The sequence below is a fragment of the Azolla caroliniana genome, unplaced genomic scaffold, assembly GCF_043228905.1.
Source record: "Azolla caroliniana isolate FFs.n. ecotype wild unplaced genomic scaffold, voAzoCaro1.0.p SCAF_4, whole genome shotgun sequence".
Taxonomy (NCBI): Eukaryota; Viridiplantae; Streptophyta; class Polypodiopsida; order Salviniales; family Salviniaceae; genus Azolla; species Azolla caroliniana.
This window is the reverse complement of record NW_028230439.1, coordinates 20903075-20928986: the sequence shown is the minus strand read 5'-3', so window position 1 is coordinate 20928986 and position 25912 is coordinate 20903075. Positions and strand designations below refer to the sequence as shown.

At 38.3% G+C, this 25912-nt stretch overlaps 4 protein-coding genes and 1 non-coding gene across 8 annotated transcripts in view; 2 read left to right on the top strand and 3 right to left on the bottom strand.

Annotated features, from left to right (window-relative positions):
• Nucleotides 1-551: 551 nt before the first annotated feature.
• CIB22 (LYR family of Fe/S cluster biogenesis protein) lies at nucleotides 552-6110 on the bottom strand. Its single transcript, XM_087318156.1, has 5 exons — nucleotides 5878-6110; nucleotides 5155-5196; nucleotides 4877-4958; nucleotides 1566-1621; nucleotides 552-888 (listed from the first exon to the last, which is right to left on the bottom strand). The coding sequence occupies exons 1-5, from the start codon at nucleotides 5998-6000 to the stop codon at nucleotides 847-849; spliced, it is 345 nt and encodes a 114-aa protein (XP_087174282.1). The 5' UTR covers nucleotides 6001-6110; the 3' UTR covers nucleotides 552-846.
• A 1625-nt stretch (nucleotides 6111-7735) lies between these two features.
• TRNAK-CUU (transfer RNA lysine (anticodon CUU)) lies at nucleotides 7736-7808 on the top strand. Its single transcript has one exon. It is a non-coding gene; the product is annotated as a tRNA-Lys (tRNA).
• Nucleotides 7809-9567: 1759 nt separating this feature from the next.
• LOC147865367 (pentatricopeptide repeat-containing protein At4g18520, chloroplastic-like) lies at nucleotides 9568-12640 on the bottom strand. The gene is made up of 2 exons (XM_087318155.1): nucleotides 12476-12640; nucleotides 9568-12390 (listed from the first exon to the last, which is right to left on the bottom strand). The coding sequence occupies exons 1-2, from the start codon at nucleotides 12611-12613 to the stop codon at nucleotides 10048-10050; spliced, it is 2481 nt and encodes an 826-aa protein (XP_087174281.1). The 5' UTR covers nucleotides 12614-12640; the 3' UTR covers nucleotides 9568-10047.
• A 4514-nt stretch (nucleotides 12641-17154) lies between these two features.
• Nucleotides 17155-20957, top strand: LOC147865366 (uncharacterized). 2 transcript variants are annotated; one of them, XM_087318152.1, is made up of 9 exons: nucleotides 17158-18024; nucleotides 18403-18601; nucleotides 18696-18788; nucleotides 18868-18996; nucleotides 19603-19656; nucleotides 19746-19823; nucleotides 19951-20013; nucleotides 20166-20287; nucleotides 20632-20957. In XM_087318152.1, exons 1-9 carry the CDS (start codon nucleotides 17219-17221, stop codon nucleotides 20735-20737), a joined length of 1650 nt encoding a protein of 549 aa, XP_087174278.1. In that variant the 5' UTR covers nucleotides 17158-17218; the 3' UTR covers nucleotides 20738-20957. The 2 variants fall into 2 exon arrangements, 1 of the variants encoding a protein (XP_087174278.1); XR_015529647.1 differs by lacking the exon at nucleotides 20632-20957 and having other exon boundaries at nucleotides 17155-18024; nucleotides 19746-19828; nucleotides 20166-20252.
• A 381-nt stretch (nucleotides 20958-21338) lies between these two features.
• Nucleotides 21339-25912, bottom strand: part of LOC147865365 (sulfate transporter 1.1-like) — a 33756-nt gene continuing 29182 nt past the window's right edge. For all 3 annotated transcript variants that reach the window (XM_087318148.1, XM_087318149.1, XM_087318146.1), the window contains 3 exons: nucleotides 22031-22119; nucleotides 21874-21950; nucleotides 21339-21747 (listed from right to left, as the gene is read on the bottom strand). In XM_087318148.1, coding sequence (XP_087174274.1) covers nucleotides 21601-21747; nucleotides 21874-21950; nucleotides 22031-22119 — 313 coding nt within the window. In that variant the 3' untranslated portion in view covers nucleotides 21339-21600. The remainder of the gene's footprint in view (nucleotides 21748-21873; nucleotides 21951-22030; nucleotides 22120-25912) is intronic.

Sequence of the window (25912 nt, the reverse complement as noted above, 5' to 3'; positions counted from 1 at the left end):
ACAAAATGAATAGCATAACTCATCAAAGCCCCCACCAATGTTATTACTAATGAAAATTGTAAATTGTGAAGTATGATGAAATTCATGCTTCAATTTATATGCAATAAATCTCTTTAACTTTTTTAAGTTTCAACTGTGTTCACCACATTCCACAATCATAAAACATCCAGTGAAATAGAAAAGACAAGCTACCATATAAATAACATAACTTGTCGAAGCCCAAAACAATGTTATTAATAATAATGAAAATTGCCAAGTACGATGAATTCTTAGTATAATGTAGTAAACCAAAGGTTAAATCCATATGGAGTTTCATAAAGAACTCAAAGGTTTCAGTTAATAAAAAATATTTTGAATCCATTTTTGTACGACTCCAAACATACCTGGAGTAACATTTCAAAATCTCAATAATTTTTTAAACTGTCACAATATGGACCGGACCATCTGCTAAAAAACCTGATGATAAACGAATTCCAAATCATCAGGGCTTTCATTTCCCAATTAAATCAATACTAACAGTATTGCTTCTGTCTTTTCATTGACTCAACAAATTGAATGATCCTGATCTTCATTGATTAAAAAGAACTTTTGTAAATACAAATTTCTTGCTCATACTAAAGATTGATTATAAAAATCACAAAAGTAAAAAGATGAGCAAAGAAAAAAAACATACATTTGAGAATAAGATGGTCTGTCCAGTCACAAACATAAACGAGATGAAAACATGATATGTGAATTATTGGACAAGTTGTACCAGTATTTATTTATTATCCTGGTTATCTAAGTTGTAAGTGGAACTGATCGGTACATTCCTTCAACAGTACGCACATACATTCTGACATCAAACTAGTCATATGTTTCTCGGCCAAAGTCGAAAACGATTTCAATCTGTAGTTTCCAACAAAATTGATTAAACATTTGGAACATTTCCAAGAAAAAGTAACAAAACTCAAATATTCATTGAACATGTCAAAACCAGTCCCACATATCTTCCTAAATCCAGTTGTTACATTATGTTGTAAATACCATGTATCATTAAACAAAAGGTTTCAAGAAAGTAGCAAACCCAAATATTCACAGATTATTCCAACCAGAGCATATACACTTGCCAAAACATCAAAAACCCATCCACTAGGTTATAAATAAACACGAAAGCATGCAGTACATGATGGAAGAAATATAAACATAGAACAAACAGAGCTCATATAAATTTTATTTTCTGCTAGTGGTGAGAAAGTGATCATGAACCCTAAAAAAAAAACTTGCACCAAATTGATGAAGCAATCTATGATGTTCATATACAGAAACAACCAATTTCGAATAGAAACACTATCATGATGAAAAATTACAATTTCACCACCAAAGATAAACAAATCACATAAAAATTAAAATTCCAACCAGCTTAGAATTCATAAAATCAAATGCATGTACAGGAATACAGAAAAATGATGAAGTCTCTTTCCAAGAGTGGAAGAAAACCCTTTTCCATGATGAAAACCCTTTTCTTTGAGGATATTATTGAGGACATGTTTTTTTAATTCAAGAGTAGAAGAAAAGGTACTTACCTCCTCTGGCACAGGTGGATTTCTTGCCCATTTAGAGCCCCCAACTGCCCATGGAACTGTATGTATAAAAGCATCTCTCTCTCTCTCTCTCTCTCTCTCTCTCTCTCTCTCTCTCTCTCTCTTCCCATTGTTGAATACATGTTTAAGGTTCAAAAAAGTCCCTCACACCGTCTTCCAAGAATTGTGTGGGAAGCAAGCAAAAAGATCCAAAAGCCGCATAAAAGCAAAATTTTGTGTTCCAATTGGATGCAAGATATGAAAAAGTGGTTTGGTAGATGGGATGCGATACATTTGCTTCATGATGCATCACTAAATTCCTCTGTAAATGAGGCTTTTTGCAACGCCAATGTATCAGAAAAATGTGGAGGCTCACACTTCACACATTATACTACACATGTTGCACCTAACTACAAAACCATATTCTTTGCGGAACAGGGAAACCGTACACATCGATACATGTTAGAGCCCATCCTGTTGTCTACCATTCAAACCATTCCTTCCGTGCGACTTAGCTCACATGCATTGCAATGTGAGACAGGGCATTGGGGCACAAGTGATGAGAGTGGTCGACTATGCACATTGCACACTTTGCCCTAAATAAGTTCAAGAGTCTGAGTATCACAATTTGATACAATGCTCTGCCTTTGATCATATTCGACCATGCTTTCCACACATCTTCGACGAAGAACAATCTTAGCACTAATTTCTCTCACAACCACAATGTGCACTCTCGATTGCAACATTCATTGGTAAAGTTCTTGAAAATCAAGAGTTGCTACTCACTTTGATCATATTCGACCATGCTTTCCACACATCTTCGACCAAGAACAATCCTAGCACTAATTTCTCTCACAACCACAATGTGCACTCTCGATTGCAACATTCATTGGTAAAGTTCTTGAAAATCGAGAGTTGCTGCTCACCTTCACACGTATCACGTGAAATGTAATATTTTTGGTCTCATAGGTCATATTTGACCTCCGAAGACGATAATCTCTCTCTATATATATGTGTGTGTGTGTGTGTGTGTGTGTGTGTGTGTGTAAAGAAGTCAAGAATGTTCAAAAGAAATTAGAGCAAACACTCCATAGATAGAGGTTCTCCATATGGGAGGTCGCCTATGCTCGACATTCGCATGAATATGCAACATTTGGTGCTCTTGAAAGATATTCACATACACTGTTCCAAGAGCCACAAACTACAATTGCAGCTAATTGATACACTTGTAATTCTACCTCTTCTCTATGGAGTAGAAACTTGGGGACCAAGCTTTAAGGCAAATAGCTAGAACAATTTGGAGAGACTTTAGTCTCAATGATTGCCCACATGACAAGTGGCAAAGCATCCGTGTCCCATGATATAATCCAAGCAGAGATAGGAGCATCCCCAATAATCTACAGGATTACTCCAATCAATGAACAACATTCAACGGCAAGTTTGGTTGGGAGCTCCTTAAATGAAAGTACTCGAGGTTGGTAATTATGTTATCAAAACAACTTATTGAACACGGAGATAATCACTATTGGTATGTGAAAATACAGCAATGTCTAGAGTCACATGGCATAAACATAAATGCACTGCCCATTCCAAAATAGCTTGGATCACCCCCATCTAAAAATAAACAAAGAGAAAATGAATCAAGTGATTCAAACAAATATTATCAACTTGGTTAATAGAAGAACATGGATCATCCCCACAACATCGTTGATCAAAGAACCAATTCATCCGTCAACCCACTTATATGGACGTACATCAATCCAATTTGCTGCGCAATGCAATAAGCAGTAGCGGACCTTTTCACACCAGTTAGAGATTGAGGTAGGCAGTTATGCACACACCTCTGGAAGAAAGAATATGACAAGTGCATCATCCGAGAGTGGAATCAAGAGAACACTATGTTAGGCATTGTATTGTTCTTTATGACATAAGAGGGAGATACCACTGCCCCAATAACCAAGACTTTATTCTACTATGCAAGGTAATGGAATATGAGAACCAATGGTGCTTGGGGGCTATTCTTGATAAAAACTCATGATACACAGGGAGAAGTTATTGAAGGACACAAATACCACACAAGTTCATCAACAAAAGGGCAATAATAACTTTCTTTAGCCCCATCACTAGTACTCATGCTACAAGTCAATCAATAGCTACACAAGTGGGCTTCCAACCTGGACATTGCAAAGGGGTTACAATAGATCAGGCAATAGCAATTTGTCGTGGATGTAGGACCCACTCTTGTGGACTACAATCTCATCACTCTTTTCATAAACAAATAGGGGCCACTATCTCCTAATCCAGAGATCTCTCCATTTTCGATTGACCTATATTAGAGATCTTTCAAATACAAAAATTTCAATGCATCTGCCTTCAAAATCTTACATGTATAGATAACAGATTTCTTCAATCACTTTAATTTTTATATACTTATTTACTTATTTACATTTATTTTCATTTGTTGTTCTCAAAGATGAGACAACATTTTAAGATGAAATCTCTTGTTTGGTCTTATACGCCAGTTTGTCTTTTTAAAAGACGTTAATATTTCTTTCTCCCTCTCTCCTTCTAAATCATGAGGCTCATGCATACATTACACCATATATGTTTAGAGTGTCATTCTCGGATGTCCAAACATCTAGAACATTCCATAGAGTTATAGAAATTCAAGAAACTCTGCCCGACCTTCCAATTCTTTCAAGAAACTTTTCAAACTTTCCAAAAAATTCTACATACTCATGTTCTAGAACTTAGAACTCGTTTATTCAATCAAGAAGCTTATGAAGAGCTCCATCATATGCCAAGGAAGATCATCACGTTTGTTAAAGCACCCAGCTACAAAACCATCTCTCTCACCGAATGTGGGAATGGCATCACTTTAAAACCCTACTCTAATCTGCACCATCACTTCATTCAAGTTAGCTATTATAGTTTTCAATGTGGGATAGGTTGCTCAGCCCCCATACAAGATTTTGTGTTTGGGTATCACACTCTACTGAAGTGCTCAGTGTTCAATCACATTAGAACATGCTTTGAGCATATATTCAGCCATAATATATCCTTACACACCTTTACCTCTTATCCATAATGTAGACTCACTATTGCAACCATAATTCGTAATGTTGGTAAGCATCAGAGTCGTTTATCAGCTTCACACACTAAAGAATATTTCCTTTCACCTATAGGTCATATTGTGACTCTGAAAACGATATTAAAATTCCTCTACCTCTCCTCCCAAACAACAGGCCTACCTCATAACATCATAAACGTCCTAGAAGAATGAAAGACATTATGCATCTTTGAAGAATTCTTACTAATATAAGGATCAGGATGTTGCTGCCTTGCAAATCGTTCTTCACCCTTCACTAGGAGTCGATCAATTGTATCAATATCAGTCTGTCAAAGAAAAGAAACGGGTTAAATTACAGATAATCACTGACTATGTTGCTTGGAAAACATAAAACATTAACTAGGAGTAAATCAATTTTATTGCTATGAGTCTGATTAAAAAAAGAAATTTTTTAAAGTACAACTGAACAATGCATATGTTGCTACAAAAACATAACCTTAACAATTGGGATAAATGTCATACCTCATGTTTGTTCACCTCAAACTCTGCTCTTCTTTTGTCTGCCTGAGAGCATCATGAAAAAACTCGTTTAGTATCACCAATTAAACTCCATACAGCAGACTAACTAGAAAGAAATGAATAGCAAGGGTTTACAACCAGTAGGAGAAGATTGCATCGAATGAAACAAGTTATTTATCATCAACAGAACCATATAGACTATTCAAAGAATTCATGCAGCAAATTTGAAAAGAATCTAGTACATACACGAAAGTTTCTCAACTATGCTCACATAAAGCCCCTAAATCAACACCACTTGATAAAAAAAGAGACTTTGAATAAATGTGTCCAACCTTACGCAAATCAAGCACAAAAGAGCAAGCAGATACCAATTCAAGCAGGGAAAAACTTAAGCTTTACAACGTCATATTAGAGAATACATAGCTAGCAATTTAAGACTGAAATGCAAGTTTAAGATCTCTGACATTGAATTGTGAACTTATGCCCAAATCCGATTCAAACTAGGAAAAATAATCATCAAAGAATATGCAAAAGTAATCGAGAAAAGCACTGTCTATCTCAAGCTCTCCGTATGAGAAATCGTCTATTCCCGAAAGAAACGGAGAAACGGCTGCAAAAGTTACCTCGGTCTCGAAGAGATCACGATGAACAGATGAAAGGGTGGGTAGAACTTCCCTTCATGCGGAAGATACCCCGAAGAAACGGCGAAAGGTAACTAGAAATTACCTCGATGTAGAATAGATCACGAAGAACTGCACGATCACGAGTGTGCTTCAAAGCTCTTCGATAGAGCAATCTGACTCTTTGACGCTGCTGAGCTCTATAGGCAGCGATAGCGGCGGAGCTCATGGTTTGCTTTTGCTTTCCTACACACAGATGGGATTAGGGTTTCATCGCCATAGCTGAGGAGGATACACAGAAATTTATGAGGGAAGTCGTTTTACACCTTTTTTCTGAAATTGCAAATCTGGCCTAACTCAAAGTAAGCAACAAAATACAACACAAACTCACGAACACACATGTACATATATACATATACATACATACATATTTACATATACATACATACATACATACATACATACATACATACATACATACATATATATATATATATATATTGAGGCACAAAACAAAACGTTGTCGACATATGGAGTCGCAAAGATATTGCGGACTCGTGGCCCTCATAATACACTATTGTCCCGAGGAGACTAGGTGCAAGAGTGTACAAACCCGACCACTGGTCCAACATGTAGCGTTGTTGCTATTCTCTTTTCTTAGTTAGCATACGCTAAATATAGATGACCATGGTTGTAGTTTGGATGCCTTCAGATTATTAGGCTCTTCCCACACGTCAAGGACTCCATGTGTTCTGCAATCTCAAGATTGTCGCATAGGTTGCAACGTTGACGAGAGACCATAGGTGAACTCACATGGGCAAGCCTCTGTACTCCTTGATGTCCATGTCTTCCTATCACAACTTTTGCCTTTTATTGCAACATTGGATAGTCTCTATTCGAAAGGATTGCAAAAAGGCTTTTGCAATCTCTTTTGAAGTCCTCAACTTGTATGGCAGATACTAAACTATCAAGACCACTTGATTGCCTTCTTCATGAGAGATTGGACAAACCAATCCCCATTTTAGTTCATCAAGTTTTAATAGTTCCTTGAACGCAAGGCTCTTAACCTTGTGGTCACGAGTTCAATCTCCATGGTTACAATCATAAAGGGTGCTTAGGAAAAAGAAAGGAATCTCATCTAAAACATTCCTTGCCTGAGGAAGTAAGTGTTTTGAAGAGCATTGTCAATTTTTTGCATTAGTTGAACTATTGAGTTGTTGAACTTGATGGGGTGGCAATGCTTTGTACTAACAATTGTCTTTCATCGTGCAATGCTAAGAAATATGTTTAGTCTCATCGCCATAACCAAGTATGATATTAGGAATTTTATGAGAGAAATCATGTACAACTTTTTTTGAATTTGGAAACTTGACCTAACTTAAAGTAGGTTATTAATACAAAACAAACTAAAATCGCTAAGACATTGAAGACTCATAGAAATATATATAATGGGGACAAAACAAGACATCGCGATATAGTGGACTCATGCCCTGCATTATATATTATTGTCTTGAATAGATTACATGCAAGAGTGTATAAGGTCGAACAATACTCTTAATGTAGTGTTGTTCCTATTTACTTATCTTCATTGTCATGCCTTACGCATCATAGGATGTTTTTTGGATGCCTTAGGATTATTAGGTCTTCCCCATACCAAGGACTCTTGGAAGCTCAAATGCAAAAAAAGTGTAAAATGGAGAGATGTGATTGAGCAATAGAAAGAAATCCGAATGCAACCAATCTTAACAATTTCGCATAGGTAGCAATGTTGGCAAAAGGTAGAAAGAACTCACATTGACATGTGTGTACTCCTCGATGTCAATGTCTTCATATCACAACTTTTGCATCTTATTACAACATTGGTTGGATTCTCTCTATTCCAACGCATTGCAAAAAGGCTCTTGCAATCTCTTCTAACTTCAAGAGAAATTAAAGATAGAACTAATCTTTGCTTCAATACATTAGCCGGCCTAGCTCAGTTGGTAGAGCGCAAGGCTCTTAACCTTGTGGTCATGGGTTCAAGCCCCATGGTCGGCGTGTTCTAAACTATGAATGTCTATCCTTAGGAATGAGATACACATCAATAAAAGATATGATTAAATGAATATCTAACTTTGAAAGTGTGAGAACCAATTCATGTGTATGTATGGATCCCGGAAATATCTCCACTTTAAGAACAAATCAACCTTGTTACATCATAAAGGGCTTAGGACACCCCTTCAAATGCCTAGGGAAGTAATGTGTAGCTTTAGGATGAGCTTAGAAGATTAAGGAACTTCATCTAAAGGGGACGTAAGATTTTTCAAGAGCCTTGTCAATTTGGATTGTTCGAGCTCGTAGATGAATTATGGAGTTGTTGAACTTGATGGGGTAGCAATGGTTTGTACTTGTGATTGTCTTTCACCATGACAATGTTGAGAAGTATATCTAGTCTCGCCACAATGTGAACACACTATTGTTCTTTTTTAGTAGAGAGTGTTTTGAATGTTGCAGAAAAAACAATTTGCAAGATAAGATTGTAAAAATATTCACATATTTGAGTCTCATGAAAGGCATAGAATCATGTTAGGACTCTTCATGATCAAAATAGGAGTTCTTCTTGTGTGATAAGCATAGTTCTTCAATCTACAACATGCCTTCTTTGTAATCAATATTGGAGCAAGTGTTGAATCATGCACATGATTCACGTTGTTCCCTTTTAACGACATTTCCCTTTGAATGCTTTTGCTTATTATTTCGGGAAAGAATAAATGGATGTCACATCATGGTTTGGACTCTACTTGTGTTAGCATCACAAAGTTCTTGAGCTTTGCAATGAAAATCTCAAAAACTTGGAAGTTGAGATCATAGATTCTAGTTTATTTGTATGGTGACTATGCATTACTCATTCCAGTTGATTCGCATTGTAACTATGCATTTGTAAATCAAAATTCTTGAATAATATCTACTCAAGGCAACACAATACAACATGGTTTTCCTTATCATGAGGGGAGATCAAGAGCATGAGTCCTAAAACTTTTGTGAGCATGGACATGTTAAATGTTCAACATCAATACCACAAAGAACTTTTGCAAGAGATTCTTTTAGTGGTTACCACATGAGTGTTGTCTCAAATATTAACCAAGAATAATACTTGACCCCACGTTTGCAAGATTGAGAGACTTGTAGCTCAATATCCCAATTAATACTAGGCTAAGATGGTCGAGTGTCCATCTAGAACATACCAAAAACTTATGGAGAAGTAATGTTGTCTACATCCATCACAATAAAAGTTTCCACCTTTTACTTCCATACAGACGACTGATTCTCCATAGTAATGCATGGAGAATCAGCATTTCACTTGCTCCACAACAACTCTTAGAAGAGGACTCTTCTGTGCATCACTTGGGTCGATTGTTTCCTTGAGTTTCAAATAACATACCAACACTATGTTTCAATGATCAAAAGGATTCACATTTCTAGTAATCTTAAAACTCCAATGTTTTGTTGGACCCAAAGGATTCCCATTTCCCTAACTTCGATGCCACATCATGAGCCAATGAGTTCCCAACCAATCCACTTGGAAACATTTCAACAAACCATCAAACCACCCTTTTTCTTACTCATCCTAGATTTCACTGAAATTGACAACCCTCGTCTTCTTGTCCAAATTTGCTGGCATGGCAATACTGATTCTCGCTTCTCTACATCTCCAACTTTCTCTTGACTTCCTATAATTAGTACATAGCATGTGAGTGCAATGGATTTGAACATAAATTGGACAAAAATGTACACAGATAAGACAAGTCAAAAAATAGAAAAGAAATGAAAGAGGTTGTATTATGAAAGACGTGGATGTGCTCCTCAATGGGCTGATCTAAATTAATACTCAATGGAGCCTCATAGCACATTCTGAGATTGGAAATGGCACTTGTATATGACTTCTTCAAGCAAACAATGTCATCGGCGATGTAGCTTTTCCTATCCAATCATCCTTTTATATTCATGATGGATCAGTCATTTGGAAAGAATCGGTGCAGCTCACATTATCATACATAATTCTCATATATGCTCATGACTTGGGAGGAGACCGGCAGAAAGATTAACACATGAGAACTACTGTGCTCACTTTCTTCACCATTCCCATATGTTTGTGGAACCCTGTATTGCATGTTTGAGGTCCCTCAGGAGTAGTGCTTCTTCTGTGTCTAAGCCAAAAGCTTTTACTGCATACCACTACATGACATCGTGTATCCACTTTATATTCAATAATCCAAGAGCCTTATAAGGTTTATGCTCAAAAGGAGTTTAGATCATGTGGATGGTCATCAAGTTCAAGAGGTTGACCACATTCAGCATACATGTCAACCAATGCATTGCGAATATAAGAGTTATTTTCAAGTCCACTCTTAATAATATCCATGTGTAACCTCCGGCCCCTTTTCAAGGCTCCGATACTACCGCATGCCTTCAAGCAGCACATGTATGTGACTGAGTTTGGAGAAAATCCTTCATTAAGCATCTCTTCCAAAGTATTCAATGCTTCTTCACCGAGACCATCTTCCGCATACTCACAAATAAGAGCCGTCCACGAAATGACATCCCGACCTGGTAGCTCATACAACACTGACCTTGCTTCTTCATACAAGCCAACTCTAGCATACATACTCAAAAGCGCATTGCCTACAATCTTATACCCTTCAAGCCCATCTTCAACGAGGTCTTTGTGCAAATTTTGACCCATTTCCAAGTCTCGCATACTGGCTGAAGCTTTTAAACAACAAACAAATGTGACAGCATTCGGAGTCACGCCCTCCACTCTCATTTGTCGAAAGCATTCTATTGCTTTCTCATGAGGGCCATGCTCAGCATAACCAGCAATTAGTGAGGTCCAGCCTATTATGTCTTGGATGGCGAGCTTATCAAAAACATTTTGTGCTTCTTCAAGAGATGCACATTTGGCATACATATCAATCAAAGAGTTACAAACAACAAAATCCATGTAGCATCCCACTTTCATTATTTGAACATGTAATCGACGACCGATGTCAAGTGCTTGAATGATTCCACAAGCTTTCAGGCAAGAAACATATGTGAACGAATTAGGGCACACGTTATCCTCTTGCATCCTTTCTAAACACTTCAATGCATCTGCAACTAGCCCATATTCAACACACCCCATGATTAGGGAAGTCCATGAGATGACATCTCGATTTGACATCTTCAAAAGTACCCGAAAAGCTTCATATATTGAACCACATTTAGCATACATATCAATCAATGTGTTGCAGACAGTAGTATATACATCAAATCCCTCTTTCAGAATCTGAATGTGCAGTTCATGACCAGACTGTAAGTCCCTAACGCTACAACAAGCTTTGAGATTATAAACAAATATGGCAGCACTTCTAGGTAGCCCTCCTTCTTGCATGTTTACTGAATACTCAACTGATGTCTTATCCATTTCTGGATCAATATTCCTTGCATCAATAGAATTAAAAAAATAACTGTCATGACTCGACAAATCATCAAACAGCATTTGTGCTTCTGAAAGTAAACCACACTTAGCATAGAAATCTACAATAGATCGAGCAACAAACAACTCTTCATCAAAACCATCCTGGACGATCGCTGCATGTATTTGAAAGCCCCTTTCTATACATTTTAGTCTAGCACAAATAGTTAGAACAGCCACATATGTGTATTTGCTAGGTCGGATTCGAGTTTCTAGCATTCTCCAAAACAAACTCAGACTATGCTCTGGATCTCCTTCTCCAATATAGCCCTGGATAAGACATGTCCACGCATATTCATTATGGTAAGATGCCTTGTTGAATACAAGCTGTGCCATGGACAAACTACCACATTCTAGAAACATGGACACAAGATAGCTTCCAAAAAGTCCATGAGCTTCCAATCCATTGTTGCAAATATGAGTATATACATGTGAAGCAGTGGTGAAACACTTATTCCTTCTGCACGTTTGCAAGAGACAGATGCATTTCTCTACATATTTCTCTGCAGAATACACTCCATCCATTTGTTCTACCATCTCTTCTATACTTAGTTCTTCCCACCCACTATAGTATGGAGGCTCAAATATAGAAGCCTCCACTTCGTACGGCATACTTTTTTGATCAAGCATCACTTGATTACTATTTCCCCTTCGAATACTAGTTCCCCCGTTTATCTTCTTCTCAACATTCTCTTCTGTTTTTACATCTACGCCATATTTGTCTTCTCTGATCACATCACGTTGAGAGTTCTCGACTCTGAAAACTCCATGCATGTTCATACCGCTCGAAAATATTTCATCTTTCACAACTATTTCTTCATTGCTACATAGTTCTAAATGATCATATTTCTCGGCAACAGAAGGAAGGCTCGTGTTCATGATATTCTCGCACCACACCATCTGCTTGTCACTGGCGTCAGCTGACTCATCCTCCTCTAGTTCTGCATGATGAGCAAGAAGGGAAAAGGTTGGTTCCTTCAACACAAGATGGCTCATGGAATTCAATTCACAGTCTTTCATCACCACCACCTCTTCATACTCCATAACCTCCGGGCAGGAAGATCTGTGAGCTCCATGGAAGAGGTAGCCCCGGCGCTTGAATTTGCCATACACAGGCTCTTCCGCCTGTGCAGAGAGGATGTGATGAAGGAAGAAAACAACGAGAAAAGGGAGAGCAAAAAACAAAAAGGTAAAAGGCTAGGTTCCATACCTTCATTCTCCTGCGTTTCCAGGAACACATGGAGTCAAGGAAGAGGCGAGCAGAGTGGCGAGGGAGCAAGGGAGGGGCGGCGATGGCGGCTGCGGCAGGCGCGGCGAGGCCCCATCGTGTGGCGTCCGAGCTCTGCATACCCAATTTTGATCTTCCAAGCAGAAGGAAAAAAACGATGGAAGCAGAAACAGAGTGTGCGTGTCTGTGTGTGTGTTCAGAGTTCTGTTAGGATCAAGATTTTTGGTGTTTATTTTGTGTGTGTGTTTTGAGAAGCATAGTATGAACCATACGCATTCGCGAATGTTTCAATCATTCGAATATGGTAAACACCCTCGAAGTATGGTAAATATCATACTTTTTGTATTCATTATTTATTATAAGATAATTTTTTTTTAAGTTAAGAAAGTCACGGTAAAAAGTGTTTTAAAAAAAACATAAGAATGTTTTGCTAAACATACGCATTCGTTTTTTCATTCGTGTAAACAATAACGTTTGCTAATGCATTCGAGTATATTACGTACTATGTCAATGAGAAGCATGTCCAAGAGAGACTAGACTATAAACTAACACCATTACACTTCTGCCTCCTTCATCGTTGCCTAATGCAGTGTGCCGAAGCTTGTCCGGACATGCTTCACACTCCCTCCCCGAGGCTTGTCCTGACATGCTTGACACTCTCATGCGATCGTGCTATCACGATGTTGGAGGTAGAGAGGATGGTTGCGCCATAAAGGAATATATAAATAGATCGATCGACCATTGCAACCATAAAAGATATCTCTTCTCTTGATTTAAAACATTGTAATTGCTATATGTATTATGCCTTCTTTCTTTATTCCTTCCTATCTTGTTCTCAACGTATTACACATTGTTTTAGTTAAATGTGTATGAGAGAGGAAGGATCCACGAGTAGTGTTTGTGTTGATGAGTGTTGAGTGTGAGTGAGCTAACACTATGGTGAACTTGCGAGTGTTTGTGTTGTAAACAAAAACTGTGAAACAATCGAAGTTCTTAAATGATGGATTGCAACAAAGCCAATAAAGTAAAGAGTAATGCCTAACCAGCCCTAGAAGTGAACCGGTAAAACATTGACACTTAGGGAGAGGTAGAGGCAAGCGGTCTAAGTTGATCAAATAGTTGTTGAGGCAAAGGGTATCGAAAAGGCAAATAAAAAAGTATATCGACTTGTTGATAATAGAAACATTGGCTAAAGACTTGGAGAAATATTGCAAAATGCAAGCCTCTATGGAAGGAGAATTCAAGGCCATCCCCAAACTATACACTATGGTGTACGTGGTGCTATAGTATGGAGCATGTGTGACATGATTGTGTTGATCATTGAGCAGCTCCAAAGAATAACATAATCTAAGACTCAATTGCCAATAAAGATAAATTTTAGAGGAATGAAGAGGTTGATGAAGAAAATATAAGTAAAAAGGGCAGAAGTGAGTCGCTACTTCACAATGGTAGGAATGCACCACATGGAATAAATGCAAGTCCCAAAAGCTAACTTTAGCTCGGGCGCCCTAGAAGTTACGCATATTAGACAAGTTCATTGGTCATCCACCTAGTCAAGGAAGAAGCACAACATTAACCTAGCGAATGAGCCAAATCACAATGAATACTTACTACTTGATTTCCCCATAGAGGAACGGAAGGCAAGTGTTAATATGCTTTCTATTGTATCGTTTCAAGTAGGTAGACATTCAATTTGAGAGCGCAACACATCATTAAAAAAAAATAGAATGACACAAGCAAGCATTGAAACAATATTTTAGAGGAAGAGGAAGAAAAATCCTCACAAAAGTATAGAAATCTTTTAGGCATATGACATCCATTGTCAATTCCTAGTATGGCGGCGGAGAATTAACTCCAAAAAAATGAAACACCGGCAAACATAGTCCTAGGCTAATCCAAATCCTCATGCAGAAATAATCCAATATATGAAATTATGCTCACCTTATTCTAGAAGAATAGCCAAGGTAAGGAAAACCATGCTTCCATGTGTAGTTGGAAAATCGCTATTGATTTCCCCTCATATAACCCCTTGTTGCACGAGGTACACACAAACGAGGCGCATGCCAAAATAGATGTTACACATTGATAGTAACAAATACCTACAACCCCAAATGTTAATGTGGATTTGTTTCAACAAATCGAACAACCTTAGGTGTCATTGTCATTAAAGGAAATATGTAGCATGGTCAGACTCCCCATTATCAAGAATACAACCCTTTGATTCAATCCTATTTAGGCTAGTAGACCTCCCAATAGAAGAAGTCTTGCAACTAGATCAACCATGGTGACCATCATGCTAGACATGGGGAACATAATGGCAACTCCACATATAATGTTCTTGGAGGAAGGGTGATTAGAGGAATTGGTTTCTATACCTTTCAAGGATTATCACAATAGTTCCAAACTATCACCACTCTCAAATATACTCGAAACTAGGGCAAGAGTCAATATTTTAAATCGTTGGTAGAAGTGGGGTAACCTCAAGATGGTGGAACCAAAGGCAAAAGCCCACATACACAATGGTTCAATTTGATAATAGACCACTCTTTTACAATATATAAAATTGAGATATGACCTCGCACACCAACCTCAATGTGGTTCTTGAGAAATACACCATAATAACAATCAGTTTTACAAAAACATCGAAAAGACGATATAAGTTATGATTGACTTATTAAAGACTTAGTCTACATAGCAATACAATTAATGACTTAATCAAAATATAGTTTTACTTACATAATCATATGCAAACAACCACTCTATTGAGTCGTCCCCTATTTTCCTTTCTAGGTGTTGGGTGACTGGCCTATAGGTGGCAATGGCCCCATGGCAACAACCACACGACAACCCAATGGTGGCTACATACTCCTTAGCAATTGGAAGTTCCATGGCAACAATGGCTTGTTGGTGATGACATAATCAGAGGTATGGATATCGACGATGATATTATAATGACATCTCTTACTGAGTGTCAAAGCCTTAGTCTACTATTGTTGAGTGAAGATAGCCTAAAAGAGCCATAATAGATTGTGGTTGATTTGTGGTTTATAGCTGAAATTGGGCATCCATCTTCGAATGCAATTGTTAGTCTTGAAGGCATTGTTGTGAATATTTGTTTGCCACCAACTAGTCTAACAAGCATCGATGTGCATCTTTGTATACAACCAACTAGTCTTGCAAGCATCAACATGCATTTTTATATGCAACATATTAGTCTTACAATTGCTATTGTCGTGATTAACTCCTAGAATGTTGCTCATTCTTGATGGTCATAAATGTTATAGAAGGTGGAGATAGATCTAGGTAGGTCCCTTGCCCCCCATAACGATTTGATGAAAAGAAGAAAAGAACAAGATAGATCTAGATACATTTTTAATGTCCACGGGAGGCCGACTTTGATCTATGGGAAAAAGAGACAAAGGTCTAGTAGAGCAATGTTAAGAGCCAAAGTCCTTAAATGTGAAAAGGGACATAGTTCTAGATAGTGAAATGTAAAAGAAGCTTAAAAATGAAAATATGAGTTCTATTCTACTTCTTCTTCATTTTTGAGTCTACCTTTAAGCTACGGTTCTCCTCTTAACGTCTCGTGTTCCCTTTAGGCCTAATCTTAGCTAAACTCTTTTGTGTTCAAGTTTGAGTCGTAAGCTTCCACCTTAAGCCCTTGATTTTTTTTGTAAGCGTGGTTAATGGAAATAAAGAGATATCGGTGGTTAATGCTTGTGTTTCATTTATTGTGTTTCCCTAAAGTTTGAGTGATGAAGTGGGAATCAATTAATCCATTCAGTAAATCTTTCCATTGTCTTTATTATTTGAGAGAGGTACTTGATTAGTTAGTTCACTTGGGTAGCCTAGAAGATCTCGTTAGATATACATTGTGAGGTTCTCTCGTGCATCTCTTGCACACTTGCCCGATCCCTCACAACAATCTAAGATGAAGTTAATGTTAATTCATATCATTGACCTAACGCGGCAACCTCCTCATTTAGGCGCAATATGAGGGTGATAGGTGCCCATCTCTGTTTAGGAAAGGCACCGAATGATACCGCGAGGAAGTGTGACCATCTTTTTTTTGGTGGGAGCTAGGCACAAAGGCGGCACCTTTCTTAATTGATATAAACGCGAAGACCATGTATACCGTTAAAACCTTCTTTGTAGGATACTCGATAGTGTCGAAGAAGGAACAAAAGAGGATCCTCGCAGGTAGTAAAAGGTGGGGAGGGTGGGGGTCATTGTCTCCGAGAGGCGGAAAGAGGAGGGAGGGGTTTGAGTGTTCGTCCCACGGGGAGCGGGGAGCGGGGCATAGGTAGGTCAGGATCCGCAAGCCTGAGGAGAGGAGAGGAGACGAGACGCACGCGTGTGTGTGTGGGAAGGAGACGCGTGTGGCGGGGAGCTTGTCTTGGTGGGAAAGCCCTCTAACTAAGGGTGGGGGGGTAGAAGATAATGATCCAAGGGTGGCTAATGGAAAGGATTGAGCACCCAATAGAAATGCAGGGATATATGAATGACTGATTATGATACACACACACACATACATACATACATACATACATACATAATTGTGAAAACCCTGAAGAAGAAGAAAGAAGAAGAAGAAAGAAGAAGACAATATACACTGCACATACTAAAGAACCAGAACCAGAGAGAAACAGAGACCCCTTCTCTCCCTCATGAATTAATGGTCCGAGTACTAAGCATTTCTTCTTCTTCTTCTTCACCATCTCATCAATGGTGTCCACTAGTTTCCATCCCCATCACCACCTCCTTCGTTCATCTGTCTTCAGCTTTGATCCACAAGAGAAACAGCTGCTTCAGCTCTCTCAGGATCAGAGACCACTACTGCATCACCATAGATTCACATTCCTAATTCAAAACAGGTCTATATCCTCTTCCTCTTCCTCTTTTTCTTCATCTTCATCCTCATCCTCATCCTCATCTTCTTCTTCATCATCATCAACCTCCTCCTCAGTTCCTTCTAGAGCTCTCAGAGAGCATCCAGCTGCCTCTGCGAGAACTCATGCTTCTATACACCGAGATCAACAGCTCATAGAACTTCCACGGAAGTCATGGTCTGAGGTTGAAATGCTCCTTACCGAGCTTCAGAGATCTCTTCTAGAGACCCAATGGACCTTAACTTCTGATCAAGATAAGTATCTGCTCCCCAAAGATGAATTACTATCGAATCAAGATGATTCTGTTGTATCTCGAAGACCATCGGCAAGAGAAAGACGAATCAATTCGCGGAATTCTAAGAGAAAATATATGAAATCAGAAGAAGAGAAGAAATCTTCTGAAGAAGAAAAGGTTATTTCTTTTGTATATAATTCTAGTGCAAAGAAGGGACCAAAAACTCCTGGTTCGGCTATAGATTCAAGCAAACGTGGAAAAAAGAAAATTTCAAGAATTGACGAGGCTCTTGCTACAGTGACAACACTTGGACTAAAAGGGAAGAGAGAATTGCTGACTAAAGAAGAGGAAGTCATGTTGGCAAAGAAGATGAAGGTGGGCCAGAACCTTAAAACAGCCAGAAGAAAGTAAGTTCCCTGCAGTCTTCAGTTTTCAATCTGTTTCTCAATTGATGCATTTCACGAGCATACACGTCCTTTTCTTGAAGTTTATGTTAACGGAGTCAATTAGGCTAGAAATAGCCCATTAGCCCTTTCATGAAGGGTACATTAATGGAGTCAATTAGCATATAGTTAGGCCCATTAATCCTTGGATGACCACGAGATCAGATGTAATCTAGATGACTATGGTACAGACATTCTCCTCTTGTCCCTTGCTGGTTGTAGCAAGGGCATGCTGATAATGTGAACATAGCTGTAAGTCTTATTGGTATATAAAGAACTAGCTGCCCTAGTTGGTATTATTCTCAATTTCTGGCATGCCTCATCCCGGCTTTGGTAGTGCAGGCTCATCAATGTTCTTGGATGCGAACCTTCAGATGAAATGTGGGCTTCTAGTGTAAGCCTTTCAGTCTCACAAGTGCAGTCACGGATATTGGATGCCGAACGAGCACGAGATCAAATGTTTGTTTCAAATTTGCGATTGGTATTTTCAGTTGCAAACAAATACACAAGCCTTGGAGTTACCCTGTCTGACCTTATTCAGGTACTACATGCATAGCAAGAATTTTGTTGAACTTGGCATATCTTTTGTTTATAAGCCTCAGAACGCAAAGTTACTTCTTTGATGAAAATCCTAGGAAGGTGCTCTTGGCCTCCTCCGAGGCCTCGAAAAGTTTAATTACAAGAAAGGCTTCAAGCTTTCAACTTATGTGCATTGGTGGATTCGACAGGTATGCAATGCATGTGTTGAAATCATTGATGTCTTCTTATTCTTGGTTTTGATTGTTGATTCACTTGTCTTTGCTCCAGGGCATAACACGAGCTTTAGCCAATCATTCTAGGACTATCAGATTGCCTGCACATATGCATGAAAGATTGAATGCTATCAACAAAGCTGCAATTGATTTAAGGTTGGACGGTGAAATGGTTTCTGTAAAGGTAATGCTCATCCCGGAAGGCAATGTTTTTTGCTTGAAATGGAATTCTTCAAGAAACATGATGTTCTATCAGTATATGATGAAATAATAAGCTATGAAATTATAATAGAAGCCATCGTTCAAACTTGATGTGTCCATCCTATGAAATGTATGAATCGAGAGAATTGAGCGGTTCTGAAACAAATCTGGAGTGATTAATGTAGATCTAGTTATAATGTCTGAAATGCATCATGAAATTTACGCATCAGTGCTTCGAAGAGGCAGGAATCACAGAAGTATGCACATCTTCTGAAATCAAACTAAAAATTATAGTTGGGCTGCCACATCCATTGTATTTTTTGGGTGCTGTAAGTTTTGCAGTTGTTATTACACGGAGTAGGATGCTTTGTAAATCAACATTTAAGCTAGATTATACAAATCCACTGTAATCCTTAACTTAGCTATTGGCTACCATGCCATTTGCCATGCAGTTTTGAGATATGATTTCAATTCACCTTTCTGCAAAAAACATTCAAATCGAAAATGTTGCCTTCTATTAGTGTCTGAATGTTGTCGAGCAATTTGGGCGATACATCTTTAGTGTAAGTGATGTGATTTTGTTGTGCAGAGTCTTTCTGAAGCTGTAAGGATGTCAGATGAAATGGTTGCCTTAACTTTAAAGGTAAATTGTTAATATAATTACCTCTTTGCGAAAGATTATTCTTTAAAATGGAGGATCTTGCAGAGCTAAGCAGTCTTTAAAATTTACAGGCCACCAAAAAGATAGTATCTCTAGACAAAGGCAAGAGGTGGGGTTTTTCAAACCGTGAAGAAGATTCAATGCACAATGTAAGGTCAGAGAGAAAAAGGGGGGGGGGGAGGGGGAGAAATAGAGTAAATCTTGTTATGTTAAGGAAGATTTCTACACACTATATTTTCTTGCAATTCTTGAAAAACATCTTTCTTAACTTTGCAGTACATAGCTGATCCTAGTGCAGATACTGACCCTTGGATTGCAGTGGACAAGCTATGCACGAGGGTATGTTTTCTAACAGCTCTCTAGTTTCTGACATTTGGTCCAAATCGCATACTCATATATAATTGAAATGTGCTGGATTTATAGCTCAATGGAGTTCACCCATGATGTGCCACCATATGTTAATGTGTGGTCTTAATTTTTCACATGTGCAGGGTGATGTGGACAAGTTGCTAGCGAAATATTTAAACAAGCGAGAACGTGAGATAGTGAGGTTGCATTATGGACTGGACCATCCTGATGGACGTGGTCTGTCACTGGATAAAATCAGTTACAGGTGATTACCATAAACAACATGCTCCAAGTATGTAATTGCATGAGGTGGGGGCATATTGTAAATTTAGTGGTGTAGCGTCAAGAATTTGTATTGATGTAATATAGCAAGTATTTAGTTGATGACGTAACTCGTGTTTCAGCTCTCTCATGGAAGCCAATTAAAGGGCTGATTGCTCATTGGGTTAGTGCATTAACACAATGTAGCAAGGATTTTGTGGCTGATCTAACTCATAAATCATTGGCTGATCAGTTCTATTCATATAAATCATCTGGATATGGTGTACTGAATGGGCAATGCTGGGACATTTCCTGAACTTTGCTGCTGTTTTGTGGTGATTGATTCAGGTATGGGATCTCTAGAGAAAGGACTCGTCAAATAGAAGGATGCGCCTTCCGGAAGCTCTCTGCAACTGGCTTAAGGAAGGATTTTGATATTCCTCTGCTCAAATGAAGATATGATGCCAGCAGTGTGCACTTGAACAGTGAGAAGGCCATCTGTAATTATATTATTTTACACACGATACATCCCATTAATTAATTGGCAGGCTCTGTACATTCTTCTATTAATTAGTGATTATCAATCTAAAGGTCGCACATCAGTTGAGAAGTGTTATGAAATGTATAACCATATTATACCTACAAGTAAGAGATGTTTGTGCATATTATTATTATTGATATTGCTTTTTGTCATTGCCTTTACATGGGAGATCACAAACCTTCTCAAAAACACATTATGAAAAAAGATGTTCCAATGAGTTAAAAAACAAATAGTAGAAATTTGTAAATGACATCCTCTTTACTTTATTCCTCTTTGTATCAGTCTGTTTTAATGGAAATGTAAAAACACTTGTATTAATTCAGGAATTCATTGTAAAACCCATAGCTCATGTAAACTGTGCAGATATATATCAAATAACGTAGACATCCGATAGCATGTAGACCATTGTCCTGTAATACACAACCATCTTGGGAGAAGATGAGATTTATGACGCTGTTTCTTTAATACTTGAGAAAACGTTTTTCATCCAACATAAAGGAAAACAAAAACACAATGGAGGGAAAAGATTATTTATTTCTCCTTCTCTTCAGCAATGGAGAGAGAATGTACACTCCACTTGTTAAAGGATCAGCAATACCATTTTGGAATGCCAATGGGTTGAATGCTGGTTGTTAGACAAGGTCATCGAGTGTTGGCTTAAACATGAAATCCTTAAACCGAGATAAGCATAGTCCACATTTCTTGATATAATTTGGATGGCTACTAGATTAGCATGGTAGTCCAAATTAATTTAGATGTCTACTGCCTGGACAGATCTAGAGAGGGTGAAGTCGAAGCTTGGAGCAGCATACTTGAACTGCATCTCCAACAGTGAAGAAGAACCACTCCCTTCCCAACAAGTCCATAAACCCTGCATCCTCCAACTTTTGAGCCACTCCCCCTCCTGGGTTTGCAAATGCAAGCTGTCATTGAGGTAAAAAAAATGCAAGTTATGCATCATTAACTTGCCAATGCTGTGGTATCCTTTCATAAGGCAGCAGTGTTGAGGTCTCAACCATGCAACAATAAGAATGTCAGTTTATGCTTACCTGAATCTTTCTGTTGATGAGATTTGTCAGGAGATCTTCCAAGGATCGGATGCCCGTAGTGTCGATGTTTGTCACAGCTACAAATTATATGAATTCTGCTTCATATTTCACTCTAAATCAACTCAATACTTTATTGAAAAAGGACAAGGTCTCTCACATGACAAATCGATGACAAGAAATTGTATAGGAACTGGGTTAATTTCCTTGATTATCTTCTCAGTTTCATCTTCTACCCACCTCAAGATCCTGGAATTGATTAAACTCATATATTCATATATTAATCATACTATCCTCCATCACTTCATGATGGAAGTGTACATTATACTTTTAAAAGGCGGTCGTCTAAAGCAACCAAGAGCAAGGCAGGAATCACTGCCAGTATCAGTTTATGTACCAGATTGTGTCAAGATCACGAAGCATTCACATATTTTCTTAATATACTTGATGCCACTGTGGAATGTAAGGGTTGAATGCACAACCTTACCAACTGCGCTGCAATTATTTAGGCAAGCTCTTTTTTTTTGGTGAAAACATACAATTGCATTAATAAATGTGTGAAAAACACAAGACAAGACAACATTTTAAGATGTAACCTCTTGTTTGGACTTCTGGGCCATTTTTGCCTCACTCTCATCACATGCTGAACATATAAGGTGACTCCCTAGAAATATAATGACTTGTTAGACAGGCATGATAATGTGCATATCATACTCAAATTTCCACCAAGACAGGTGAGCACATATGTGCATTGCATTATTTTCACATACTCAAACCCCCCTTCTTAGGATGGAGTCACATAGAAGATGAGATGTTGATTTGATCCATAGGTTAAAATTAGCATCATCATGGACAAGAAAATGTATATCCTATTCTAATCTATTCTCTCTCTCTCTCTCTCTCTCTCTCTCTCTCTCTCTCTCTCTCTCTCTCTCTGTTGACCTCCGAAGACGATAATATAATCTATCTATCTATCTATCTATCTCTCTCGTAGGCCCCGGGCCCATGGACCACTACCTCAACACCCTTGTCATCGACAGATAAAAGCCATTATCTCCCGCCATCGTAGGTGCTTCCCTTGCTTCGGAGACATTTCCATTTTGGATCGACCTATGCTAGAGATCTTTTGAAGACAAAAGCTACAATATACCTAACTTGAGAATCTCACCTGTGCCAAAAACCAAATTCCCTCGTTTCTTCTCTTTTCATCTTATTTACTTTTATATTTACTGTGTAATATTTATTTTGTTTTGAGTTCTCAAAGACGAGACAACATTCAATATGTAATCTCTTATTTGGTCTTATAGGCCATTTTGGCCTCTTAAAAGACGTTAATATTTCTTTCTTTCTCTCTCTCTGCCCTCAGCATCTCATACCCTATACCTGCTGTCCTAAGACACCATGGAGTCTGAATGGACAGAAAATGAAAAGATGGATCTTAACATGCATGACAAGGGTCCAGATCCATGGAAGACCCCAAGAAGATACCATAGACAAAAAGGATGGGATGGAAGCACCCTGAATAGCATTAGGAGCTCCCAAAGACATTGGATAAATGTCACTGACCGGAACTATGCCTCGGTTATTATAGGTGTTGCTCCCATCTCTGCCCGGATTATCTCGTGGGGCACCGATGCTTTGCTCCTTATCATGCAAGCAATCATTGACACTAAAGGTCTCTCTAAATCTTTCCAATGATTTGCCTTGTTAAGATTCGGTCCCCATGTTTCTACTCCATAGAATAGAGTTGGTGTGACAAGTGTATCAAATAACCATAGCTTAGTCCGTGGCTCTTGGAACTGCAAATGTCAACATTGTCTCTCGAGAGCACCAAGGGCTGCATATCCACGAGAATGTCGAGCACAAGCAGCCTCCTGTAAGGAGAACCTAGGTCCTGTAAATGTTACTCCTAGGTATGTGTAGGAGCATGTGTATTCCACCTTTTTCTCACCCAAGAAGAATTCTGGTTCTGATCTTGTTACCCATGCTTGAGTGGTGTTAAACAATTATGGGATTTAACACATAGGAGAGATTAAAGAAAGCATAAAGTGTGTGTGTGTGTGTGTGTGTACTCCTACCTTGTACATTTTGTTTTTAAGTTGTGGGCTTTTGTTTTTGCAGAATTGCTTCTGCTTTATTTAACCTCTCCTATGTGTTAAACCCCATAATTGTTTTTACTTTCTCTATCTCTGCCTTTAGATATTTCAAAATAATCCCATTCTATCTTCTATTTCTTTGCAATTGGTATCAGCACGACTGTTGCATCCTTTCAAGATCTCCATTGCTTAGTCTTCCACCTTGAATAAGTGGGTGTTTTGTTTTCATGTCAGTTTTGTATTCTTTCTTTTACCTTGGCAAATATATATTAGTCAACGTTGGGGTACAATTCAGGAAGTTTAATGGCACTAGATTCAACTTATGGAAGGTAAGAATGGGAAGCACACTTTACTTACAAGGATGTGCAGAAGCATTGGAGGAAAACAAATCAGCTGGTATGGATGAAGCAAATTAGAAACTGCTCAATCATAATGCAGTTACCCGCATTTACATGGCAATGCAGAAGCATAGGAGGAAAACAAATCAGCTGGTATGGATGATGCAACTTGGAAAATGCTCAACAGTAAGGTAGTTGCCCACATTTACATGACAGTATCAAATGAAGTTTTAGGAAATATCAAGGTGCTGACTAGTGGTCATGAGGTATGGAGCAAACTGAAGACTATGTATGAGTAAACCACTGCAGTGAATCAAGTTCACTTGATGAGAAGGCTCATGGCTGCATGACTTGAGGATGCCACGTCTGCAACTGAACACATTTCAACATTCAATGGTTTACTCAATCAACTTCAACTTGTGGGATTGCAAATCTTTGATGACAAAATGAAGGCAATCTTCTTACTCATGACATTGTCTACCGAAAACATGGGAGGCTCTTGTAGTCTCACACTCAAGTAGTGCAAGTCTTACATTATCAGAGTTAGAGGAGCCATCCTCAATGAATAAATTCGTCGAAAAAGTAAGGGGGAGTTTTCTAGTTCTTCCAACATAACAAGAGGGAGGGTTGCAACAAAGATAGATAGATATTTTTAGCGTCCATAGAGAGGCCAATATTGACCCGTAGGACCTAAATACAAAAGTTATCTTGATGTGTGTCTCCTTCTTAAGAAGGGATATTCATACTTTGAAGCACCAAGTCTTGATGTGTGAATACACATATGAGCTCAACCTTCTAGGTGTTCTCTTTTGTGTGATACTTAAGTCATCACCCCCTCTTAACATATCATTATAGCTTTCATGAATTGCACTATATGCAGAGCATGTAAAAAGCAAGTGATATTCATCCTCTACTAGCCCTTGCATACCTTACATGTCTTTATGTTTGGCTGATTTTGATTCAATACCTAGGTTGTGTGATCGAGTGCAAACGAGTGTTAAGGCTCTACGAGAGTTAATACTCATGTTCATAATGAGGTAATTCTCCATGGCCACTCTATGAGAGAATGCATCAAAGGAGGGGGGAAAGAAACCACTTGCTTTCAACATATGGCCATAAAGTATATAAAAAGCTTGATTGTAGATTTTACAAACAAGAGCTTGAAAACAATAGAAAGATACAACAGAAAAAGAAATATGGAGTGGACAACAACAAAGGAAAAGAGAGGAAGAATGCAAATATAGCCTCTAAAGTCACCATTCAAGAAATTCTTGACATAGAGGATATATCATATGTTGTGGATATCAGAATTACCGATACAACTTTAATAAATGTATTGTTGACAATACAAGATTTTGTTATTCAAACATGGATAATTGACTCTAATGTCTCCTTTTATTACAACTCCTGCTAGGGAGTTCTTTCTTTCATTTTCTGTAGATAATTTTGGGAAGGTTTACCTTGACAATAACCATGCCTGCTATATTGAAGGACTTGACGTTGTTAGAGCAGCCATGCAAAATGGTCAAAAACTAACGCTAGACCAAGTTTGCTTTGTTCTGGGGATCAAGAAGAGCTTGTTGTCTGTGGGACAGCTGATTTATAGGG